Here is an 11,644-nt window from a genome sequence, read left to right on the forward strand (position 1 = left end):
ATTTTAACTAGCATGTGACTTTAAATAGTACCTATAGGTTTAATTAGCATGTGACTGTTGCATCTATATTTTTAACTAGCATGTGACTTTAGCATCTATAGATTTAATTAGCATGTGACTTTAGCAAACATAATTTTAACTAGCATGTGGCTTTAGCATATATAGGTTTAATTAGCATGTGACTTTAGCATATATAATTTGAGTTAGCATGTGACTTCAGCATCTATAGGTTTAATTAGCAGATTACATCACCTGTTTCGTTAATTATGGAAGCAGATGCTAATAAGGTATAGTTAAATAATTATTTAGCATTTTTGAATTTATTTTGCTTAATGGGTGTGTTAAGTTGTGCGTGACTTTCCAGTGACTATAACATATATGCACACGGTCCTGTACAAATGAGTGAGTGAGTGAGTTTGGTTTTACGCCGCTTTTAGCAATATTCCAGCAATATCACGGCGGGGGACACCAGAAATGGGCTTCACACATTGTACCCATGTCGGGAATCGAACGCGGGTCTTCGGCGTGACGAGCGAACGCTTTAACCACTAGGCTACCCGACCGCCCCCTGTACAAATGATGTCCGGGTGAGGACAACACATGCATGCTTGTCGCAAGAGGCAACTAACGGGCTCGGGTGGCCAGGCTCGCTGACTTGGTTGATACATGTCATCGACTCCCATGCACAGATCGATGCTCATGATGTCAATCACTGGATTGCATGTCTGGTCCAGACTCGATTATTAACAGATCTCCGCCATATAGGTAGAATATTGCCGAGTACGGCGTTAAACAACAAACAACAATACCGCGAAGTTCGAGCTAGGCTATTATAAGAGGACTTATATCACGTTTCACGATACCGTCTCATTTCCTTGTCATCATTGTCCTGCACCATGACCATGGAATATATTTATTCTATGAAAAGGGGGCACGGGTGGCCGAGTCGTCTAAGGCGCCGCGATTCGCTGTGCAGAGTTGCGTCCCTTAGGCACGCCAGAAACCTATGATTGTGGGTTCGAATCCCGGTTCGCCCCGATTATATTTCTAGGTTTGTCAGCACCATACCCGTGCTCGTGGGTTTCACCGAAGTGGTAAACGTCTGAGACCTGCATCACTTCGGGCTTTCCTCCCACATTATGCTGACACGCCGTGATATGACTGGAATACTGTTAAAAGCGACGTTAAACCAAACTCACTCACTATTTTATGAAAAAATAATAATCTAGAAATGCATACAAAAGCATGTCTAGCCAGCACAAGCTAGCTCTATTCCACATAGGGAATTTTTGTTATATTTTTAGAGTCAAGAAGGATATTGTGTAATATAAGATTTGAGAGACTAAATGTTAGTCTATTGTCATCAGTGCTTTGTGTTTATTTATATCTATTTTGATTTGGATCTTAAAATAGAACATGCTTTGAAATTCACAAAAATGATATCATTATGTATACCATAAGTGACACAGTAGTGGCGATCGGTTAAAATCCCAATGATATCCATATCAACATAAACATCATGCTAATCGATTGCAGAAAATATTCCAAAACTGTCGCGCAATATTATGTTATTAACACGATTAATGCAAGGAGGAAATAATCGACTGGTTTGTTTATCGACCAGCGTAAGCGCTACAGCCGGATGCCCAGTCTAAAGGCGCGTTTTTCGAGCACCAACACTCGCGCTTTGAGTCGCTTGGTTCTCAAGAAAAAGATCCAAAGCAACATGCAGCGAGTTGGATGTGAGCCAAGCAGGATGAGATATACAGCTGGTTTAGTGTCAACATATAAGGAGTGTCTTTGTGAACAATCACATTGAGGTCTTTTGATATTTTCAGAGAGTTCAGAATGAGAACGGTGAAAATGGTTGGCCCTTGCTGCCCAATGCGCATTTTGAGATTGAGGCGGCAGGTACAGAGAATAAAGGTACGTACGACCTTTGTTTAAGAAGATCTAGACAGGCAATTTAGTGAAATATAGGTAATTTTGCGCTAAAGTAGCAATTTTGCCAAGTTTTTGATTGTAAGAATATCAATACAAGTCACTGCCACTGCTGATAAGCCTATAGTTCCACGTGTAGTTATTTCTCTCCTGTGTCAAATGTAAATGTATATTGTCCAGTGATATTGAGCTCATGCATGTTGAACACATTTTCCCGGGATTTGAAGAAACCAAGTTACATATTTCAGGTCCTTATGGATACATTTATTCCACGGAGGGGCAATATTTTCACTAGGAAATTTGTAATGAAACTGAGCACTTGGAGAATCTGAAGGGGTCGTTGTCAGCACAGGCACTGTATACAGAAATGTACCCTAGCCAAAATCAGAATACAGACACATAACCTAGAATGAGTCCATCTAGCTTACATATACGACATTCTATGGATGCCAAACTGAGAGAAATTTGACATGGCAGTACTGATACAAGTATATTTCTCTCGGTATTTCCTTACCATAAATGGATCGATCGAGTCAACCCCTGCCAACAACCTAGTCATGTGTTCCGTGGTCATTATCAATATTGCACACATGTGAAATGAATAAACAAGCTGATTGTCAGTGCTGAAGTTATAATCTATATATTGTATCCTTTTCGTTCAAGGGGGTAGGCGCTGTAAGGTGACGACGATGGTGCTATGGCTGTTGCGGTTGCTAGCCTTGCTGAGTTTGCTGTACATGTTTGTGTGCTCGCTGTCACTGCTCACATCAGCATTCCGACTGCTTTGTGGTAAACTAACAGGTACCGTCCCATGTCTTATGTTTTTGTCTGGTGGCCTCGCAGTACATATCTTCCCGAGGCAAGGGCGTTGACAGACTATAAAAGTCCAGTTTGTTGTTGTTTAACACCGCACTCGGCAATATTCCAGCTATGTGAAGGTGGTTTCTAAATAATCGAGTCTGGACCAGGCAATCCAGTGACTGACATCATGAGCTTCGATCCATGCAATTGGGATACAATGACATGCATCAACCAAGTCAGTGAGTCTGACCACCAGATCCTGTTAGTTGCCTCTTGCGACAAGCATAGTCGCTTTTTATGGCAAGCATTGGTTGCTGAAGACATATTCTACCCCTGATAAAAGTACAGTTTCCACCCTTGCCGAACAAGACTGGAATTCCGAAGTTACATTATGGCTGGACTAACAAGTCTATGCATAGTCCAATCACAATCGTGAAACCGAACAAGAAATCAGGTTCGTAAACAATATGGATTTCAACATGCAGATTTCGGTCTACTGCAGGATTTGCAAATCATGTGTTCTGCCAACTTGGCGTCGACAGATTTTTTGCAAATCTTTTCATGTTTTTAACCAAGGTACTCAAGTGATTTGATGCACTTCGTGGGGTAAAACCCGTTTCATTACAGTATAGATCAGATTGTTTTCACTGGGCATAGCCATTTTGTTTAAGGCAAATGCACGTGATACGGGGGCGGTCGGGTAGCCTGGTGGTTAAAGAGTTCGCTTGTCACGCCGAAGACCCGGGTTCGATTCCCGACATGGGTACAATGTGTGAAGCCCATTTTTTGGTGCCCCCCCCCCCCCCCCCCCCCCCCCCCCCCATGATATTGCTGGAATATTGCTAAAAACAGCGTAAAACCATACTGCAAGTGATACGAGAGATGGAATCTGATTGATCAATGGGAGGGACATGAAAAGGACATAATTCGTAAAAGCCACTGTGGCCTGAACGACTGAGCCTTGAAATTCCAGTCTAGTTCGGCGAGGGTGGAAATTGGACTTTTATTGTCAGTTAACTCCCTTGCCTCAGGAAGATTCACAATGCATGGGTTGTCCAGTCTGATAAAAAGTATGTTCTTGGTTACCTTACATACTAAATCGCCAGCACAAAGTGATTAAGACTACCAGTTGTCAGACTTACATTTTGTGGAAACCTCAGTGGCTGTCTTTGTGTGCTTGCGATTAGGTTCTTACTCTGAGAGTGTGAGTTTGAATCCTGGATGGGACGCAACCCCCAAATTCTATAATTTGTACTGTTTGTAGTGTTATCCCAAATATAACATTTGCTACATTTGACCACATTCTAAAAAGCCTAGTGTATTTACAGTTTAGAATTGTTTTTCAGCGACCCATGCTTGTTGTATGAGACATCTTAATGGATAGTGCTCACCAACTTGGTTTAGGCCATGTCAACATACAATATGGCATGGATCGTTACGCACAATATAGATCAGTGGATTGTCTGGTCCAGACACGATTTTTTTCGGGACCCTATCATATAGTTGGAATATTGCCGAGTGTGGCATTGGGGAAACAAACACGCTATATCATTGTAAAAATGGACTTTGTGAATCAGATAAAGAATCAGAGGATGATACATTCCTTTTTAGTGTTCAATAGTTATCCCCTTCTCAGCTCTAGCAGCCTATATTCATCCCCCTCTAGCAGTTTACACCCACCCTCTTCTCATCTCGAGCAGATTGTGCCATCCCCTTTTTCAGGTCTAGGAAATTCAGTCACTTTTATGGTTTTCAAATACTCAGGGCTCATTAACTTATTTACCACATACGTAACTTTATTTCGTGGACTAGACATGAAAATGGAAACCTCAACAGTCAACACAAAAATAGGAATTTTATCTATTCTAAAAGTAACTCACAATAGATATTTGTACCCTACTCACACATGAAATTCAAAGAGGGACAGGTCAGCCGAAATTGCATAGCCAGAAGGCGAACTGTTAAACACTTAAAGCATCAATAACAACTATATGTTATTCCATCTGTTACCCGACTTCTCCTTTCTATGTTACAGGAAGTGTGTTCTCAAACTCCTCACTGCTCCAGAACCCTGTGACAGGATTGATGATAGGTATCCTAGCAACAGTTTTAGTGCAGAGCTCCTCAACATCAACTTCCATTGTAGTTTCCATGTTTGCATCAGGAGGTATGTGGTTGTCTGAGTGATAGAATTTGATTTTTTTTAACTTCTCCTATGTCACAATTTTCATATCTTCTTTGATCTTATGTGGAAACCTGTTTGAACCATGTTTCCAGCTTCTAGAACAAAAACATTCACCCAAACGCTAAAGCATCTCCATGGTTGCAACCAACAACTGGGTCAATTATGTGCTCCCGTGCATGGTAAGCGTGCTCGAGCTGATCATGTGTGTATCTCTGCCAACTCATTCTCTTTCAAGAGATATGGGGTTCGAGTAATTGAGGTGTGGGGATGGTCGAATGGGCATATCATGTGTGAGATAGGATAAGTATGATTCAATTCCTATCTCTATTTACTTGCAGTCATTACAGTACGGAATGCAATACCTATAGTCATGGGTGCAAACATCGGCACCAGCGTCACCAACACAATTGTGTCAATGGTTTCCCTGAAAGACAGACAGCAGTTCGAGAGAGCATTTGCTGGCGCCACCGTCCATGACATGTTTAACTGGTTGACTGTCATCATCTTGCTGCCTGTGGAAATTGTGACAGGTAGGGAGACAGGGCGATGTCATTAAAATAAGATCTTTTACTCTGATATGATCACTCTGCCTGAAGATCTGAACCCCGCCATAGGGGAACTTTCTCATCAGCCGTCGCTATATGGCTGAAATAATGCGACATTAAATTTGTACTCACTCACTTTTATCAGCCAGTCTGTTGATGCTTCAAGATTCTCAGTCAGAGTGAAGTTTTCAGACCAGCGTATCTTGATTTTTGTGTCTGAAAACAAAGTAAAATGACCAGTTCCAAATGCAATTAATAAAAGCCAAACCATTTTGTTATTGTTGATATGTTATACGCCCTGTGTTTCTGAGCACCATGGCATCTATACCCAAAAGGTAGTGTCATCGAAGGACTGTTTATTCTGTAAAGATTTTCTTTTGTTAATAGTCAAAGTTCTAAACCAACGTGTTATAATGAAATAAAGACAAATCATTTCAGAAAGCTGACATCTGATTGGCTCAGAAACCCATACGTACTTCATTTAGATTGGAGGGTCATAGTTCACTAAGGGGTTCACCTGACACAGCCTTCAAGGGGGTGTGGTGAAATCATCATTCTTGGAGTACAAGATGTTAATATCCCCTGCCACGTAGTGGAAGGGGATATAGGAATGGGTGCTGTCCGTCCGTCTGTCCGTCTGCCTGTCACATTTCGTTTCTGGAGCAGAACACAAAAACCATGAGGGATATCTTAACCAAACTTGGCACATAGATAGGTCTTGTGCTGAACTGGTGCCTTTTGATAGTTTGGGATTTTTGAAAAAAATATTTTTCGACTTTTCATGGCAACGACTTTGACTTAGACTGAAAATGACGATAGTCCTCGTTTCTGGAGCAGATCTTGAAAAACAATCAATATTTCTTCACCAAACTTGGCACATTAATAGGTCTAGTGGACATTACAACAACTAATTACAAATACAACTGTAAATGCATCTTAATATATTCTTGTCAACCATACTCTGTACTTCACTTGCTTGATAACGGTGTTAGAACCTACACCCAAATGTCGCTCCTAATTGTAATAAAGAAGTTATTCCTCCATATGTCTCATCCTTACTCATTACAAATACAGGTATAAACTGCAGATGGCAAAATAACACCAGCAATAGTGAGTGAGTTGGGTTTAATGCCGCTTATAACAGTGTTCCAGTTATATCACGGCGTGTCAGCTTAATTATGGGAGGAAAGCCCGAAGTGATGCAGGTCTCAGACGTTTACCACTTCGGTGAAACCCACGAGCATGGGTATGGTGCTGACAAACCTAGAAACATAATCGGGGTGAACCGGGATTCGAACCCACAAACATAGGTTTTTGGCGTGCCAAAGGTATGCAACTCTGCACAGCGAATCGCGAACCCGTGCCCCCAACACCAGCAATAACTTTTATAGTGCTGCAATTAGGCCATTACAAAAAGGTCCAGTGAACATAGTTCACAGGAGCTAATGCATTGCACACAACCGGACATGTCATATTGGCGGGGGATATGAGTATTTCATGCTTGTTCCTTTGCAACCAGGATCTGCACCCGTACATTGCTTATGATATGTACGTTGGTTGCAGTTCTTTGGCCATCAGGGGCGGTCGGGTAGCCTAGTGGTTAAAGCGTTCACTCGTCACGCCGAAGACCCGGGTTCGATTCCGACATGGGTACAATGTGTGAAGCCCATTTCTGCTGTCCCCCGCCGTGATATTGCTGGAATATTGCTAAAAGCGGCGTAAAACCATACTCACTCACTCACTCACTCACTCACTCACTCACTCACTCTTTTGCCATCTGTTACTTTTGTCACTTTTAGCTTATATTTAGAATATTAACTGTACCCAGCCCTTCAATGGGATAAGAAGACAGATAGTTAGACACACAGTCACTATACAAGTGCAATAATATTAAACGTGATGTCAAACCACACTTCACCTCACCTTCATGCGCCCTTTCTTCTCAAAGGTTATCTCTTCCGCCTTACGCAAAGTATCATCAGCACCAGTGACCTTCACACCTACACGACAGGCAAGAAGGACATACTCAAGGTCATCACACGACCTCTCACTGACCTCATTGTCCAGGTACGGTATTCAGTCATGTTTTCTGATGTTTAAACATAATATTAGTAACATAAATACCCAATGTAGCCTTTTCAGCTTTTGTACTTGAATATCTTTACACATCTTATTTGGGGTGGTGGGGTTGCATAGTGGTTTAAGCATTCGCTCGTAACACCGAAGACCTGGGTTCGATTCCCGACATTGGTACAATGTGTGAAGCCCATTTCTGGTGTCCCCCGCCGTGATATTGCTGGAATATTGCTAAAAGCGGCGTAAAACCGAACTCACACAAATTATCAGTGAAGAGTTACATAGTTGGACTTTTAAAGATTGACTGAATTGATGGTTATATTACATTCTAGATGTTCTCATCTAATATGTAGGAATATTAAGAAAGATGTAGCAATAATTGATCTCATTCTGAATATTCTGTCAACAGGTTGACAAGAACGTGATACTGAAAATAGCAGAGGGATACACTGAATATGAAAATAAGAGTTTGCTGAAGGTATGTATTGCCTACAGATGTTTGGAGGGTCCAACATTTTTTAATTGAATGCCATGGTTGCCTTTAACTGCTCATAGGATTGCCTAGCCAATTGAATCTTGAATTCTGACTGGATTTGTGTTGTTTTCAAGAGTCTAGAAGGTCTACGGTTCAATGCCCAGTCGCATCATACCAAAATACATTAAAAGATGGTACTTGTTGTTACCCTGCCTGGTGCTCGGCATCAAGGGGCTAAAACATGGACTAGTTGGCACGGAGTCAGTATACTTTGTCTGAGTGGGGTATTCCTGTTAAACTGCGGCTCTGTGTCTCAGTGAGCTAGCACTATAAATCGGCATCAGTCCGGACTAGTACAAGATACAAGAGCACACACGCGCACAGAGCTATGTAAGTGGAATAATCTTGGACACGACTTTAAAGGTAAACCCCATACACCTCACCTTCTAGAGTCAGATGAATTGATTCTGCTGTTCAGGATGATTCATCCCATAGTTGGTTCTAATGAAATGATACTAGCCAAACTCTGTCTTTTAGTGTCATTTCAGACAAAACAGTGTTTGGCAGTGACACGAGGAATGCCATGTGATTGTGTATAGGAACTCCTTCAATTTGAGGATTATTCAAATTCAACAGAAAGTCTACCGCTATTGTAATTTCAATATTTATTTCAATTTATGTTTTACATTAATAAATCACCAATAATAACTTCTCAGATTTATCAATAACATGACAACAATGAGAAATCAATGACATTCGAAATGTGTGAAGCCCATTTCTGGTGTCCCCGCCGTGATATTGCTGGAATATTGCTAAAAGTGGAGTAAAACCATATTCACTCACTCACTCAATGACTTTCGGTGCAATCATGATGCAAAACATGCCCCACCCACTCAGCCAATCTCAAAGCAGTAGTCTGTTAGTGGGTGTGGCCTATTTTATTTATGTTTTTGAAAATGGGAATGCAAAACAAATTGCATGGTTAGCCAATCAAATTCCATGAAAAACCATAATGTGGTAGTTATGAATATTATATAGTGATGAGAACATGGATGTACAAAACTGTTTTTCACTCCTCAGGAGTTCTGCAGCTTCCGTGATGTGACAACAGCAATGAATGTCACCCATGGCAATGGAACTGTTACAGAGCTTCAGAACACACAGGAAGTGACAGTGGAGAAATGTACGTAGTTTTTTGGTTTTACATGCAGGGAGAGAAATGTTATCTTTTTTTAAGTATGTCAAGAATGGACTTATAAAGATGTTGATATGTTTGCTGTTGGAATTATGGCTGCTGACAAGCAAAGATTTGATCCAATTCTAGCCTTGTTATCAGTTGTATTTTTTTTTTAAATTGTCCCCTTTCCTTTTCTTTGAGATTTGTTATCTCCTTTTCAGCTTTGAATCCCCAGGTATATTTTGTGAATATTTTGTGAAAAGTGTGTTCATATGGTCCTTCAATTCCATCCTGGTTAGAGTGAGTGAGTGAGTGAGTGAGTGAGTATGGTTTTACGCCACTTTTAGCAATATTCCAGCAATATCACGGCGGGGGGAACACCAGAAATGGGCTTCACACATTGTACCCATGTCGGGAATCAAACCCGGGTCTTCGGCCTGATGAATGACCGCTTTAACCACTAGGCTACCCGACTGCCACCTCCTGGTTGGAATTTGCCCTCAGCAATATATGCTTGATGTAAGGGGCGACTGATGGGATCGGGTGGTCAGACTCACTGACTCATTGTATCACAATTGTGTAGGACGATGCTCATGATGTCAATCACTGGATTGTCTGGTCCAGACTCCACCTGTACAGACCTCCATCCTATAGCTGGAATATATTGAGTGGCGTCAAACAACAAACAAACAAGGAGTGGTTGGCTTTAAGACCAGTATACTGAGGGGTATCCATGTTTATACTGGACACGCACGCACGCACGCACGCACGCACGCACGCACGCACCACACCACTCGCACCACACCACACTGTCGAACTTACATATTACGCTTCAAGCATCGAAAAATGAAGAACATGCTATAAATAGCCAAACATTCATTACAGAATTGACTTACTAATCATCCCAAGCCTTTCTGTAATAATTGTTGAGGCTTATCTAAATAAGACTTCTATTAATCCTAAACTGACTTAATTTTCAGGTTCTGCCCTCTTCAGTCATCTAGGCCTCACTGATATACAAGCAGGTATAATACTCCTAGTTGTCTCCCTTGTTCTCCTCTGCGGATGCCTGGTTGCCATGGTGAAACTGCTCAACTCCATCATGAAGAACCACGTTGCAACAGCAATAAAGAAAATGGTGAACGCTGACTTTCCTGGGAAGTGTTCCTTCCTGACTGGCTACGTCGCCATCTTGGTCGGTGCTGGTCTCACCGTCGTTGTACAAAGTAGTTCTGTCTTCACGTCAACACTGACACCGCTGGTGGGCATCGGAGCTCTCGAACTTGACCGTATGTATCCTCTAACCTTAGGATCCAATATTGGAACCACTGCTACCGCCATTTTAGCAGCTCTTGCATCCCCACCAGAGAGACTTCCAATAGCCTTACAGATAGCACTGTGTCATTTCTTCTTCAATGTCTCAGGGATCTTGATATTTTATCCCATTCCCATGCTAAGACGGGTTCCTCTGAGGTTGGCCCGATTTCTAGGTAAGACGACAGCGAAGTATCGGTGGTTTGCCCTGTTTTATCTTTGTCTCATGTTTGTCCTCGTGCCGCTGTGTGTGTTTGGGTTGTCCTTTGCCGGATCAACTGCCATTATCTCTGTTTTGTCTGTCGCAGGTCTTGTGACCTTGTTTATCATAATCATTAGTATCATGCAAAAGAAACGACCAAAACTGTTGCCAAAGAGTATGCACACTTGGGACTTCCTTCCCAAGCCCTTGCGCTCATTAGAACCATATGATGATATTATCCAGACAACTGGTTATGCTATCACAGGGTGTTGTAAGTGTTGTGTTGCTTGTGAGAAAACAGAGTCAGTAGATACAGAATCACTTGACCTGACCTTGATCTCGGGGTCAAGCTCACCCAATAGCAGTTGGTCATCTACTTCGTCTTCTGACAGTACAGACTCTGCAGCATCTGTGACATCATCCACACCATTGATTGTGTAGTCGTATAGGGTTTGTGGTAATATCAGTTGGGTAATTGAGAAGTTTTGACTGCCATGTAGGGAGGTTAATGTGGAAATTCATGCTGGTCTGCTAGCCCGAGACTATTTAATTGTGTCAGGGACAAGTAAATATCAAATGGTGTTAGTTCTTATTGAGTAGTAGCATTTGAGGGCTATAATTCCGAACCTGTTCTCAGTGCTCTATTTTTGCTACAACTTGGAACGGAATAAAAGTGACTGAATATGTAGTTATGGTTAACAGCTGGACTTGGGGATTTATCATCTTGACAATATTTGGCCGCAAGTCTGCAGCAGTTGTCAGAAAAAATGTCCAAATGGGAATGACAAAGTTCCGTGAATGTTAATATAACTAATGTGATGGCTAAGACCCAAAAGAAGAAAGAGGCTTAATTTGAATTCTTGAATTGAATGCATTTTTAGAATGCAATGTTAATATACCTCTGAAAATAAGAATTTTAAGCTTTCTT

General features: G+C 41.6%; 1 protein-coding gene across 1 annotated transcript; it reads left to right on the forward strand.

Annotated features, from left to right (window-relative positions):
* Positions 1 to 266: 266 nt before the first annotated feature.
* On the forward strand, positions 267 to 11,157 carry LOC139463599 (sodium-dependent phosphate transport protein 2B-like). The gene is made up of 9 exons (XM_071244871.1): positions 267 to 287; positions 1,839 to 1,926; positions 2,605 to 2,742; positions 4,778 to 4,909; positions 5,266 to 5,457; positions 7,421 to 7,539; positions 7,958 to 8,026; positions 9,104 to 9,206; positions 10,181 to 11,157. Exons 1-9 carry the CDS (start codon positions 267 to 269, stop codon positions 11,155 to 11,157), a joined length of 1,839 nt encoding a protein of 612 aa, XP_071100972.1.
* The last annotated feature ends 487 nt before the right edge of the window (positions 11,158 to 11,644 follow it).

The sequence above is a fragment of the Haliotis cracherodii genome, unplaced genomic scaffold (assembly GCF_022045235.1).
Source record: "Haliotis cracherodii isolate W230 unplaced genomic scaffold, xgHalCrac1.p SCAF_16, whole genome shotgun sequence".
NCBI classification, from domain to species: Eukaryota; Metazoa; Mollusca; class Gastropoda; order Lepetellida; family Haliotidae; genus Haliotis; species Haliotis cracherodii.

Bases quoted from the DNA above. Each gene is read 5' to 3' on its own strand.
- LOC139463599 (XM_071244871.1), top strand. From the start codon at position 267: ATGGAAGCAGATGCTAATAAG. The intron at 8,027-9,103 runs GTATGTATTGCC...TTCACTCCTCAG, and splicing joins AAAATAAGAGTTTGCTGAAG to GAGTTCTGCAGCTTCCGTGA. The intron at 9,207-10,180 runs GTACGTAGTTTT...CTTAATTTTCAG, and splicing joins GGAAGTGACAGTGGAGAAAT to GTTCTGCCCTCTTCAGTCAT.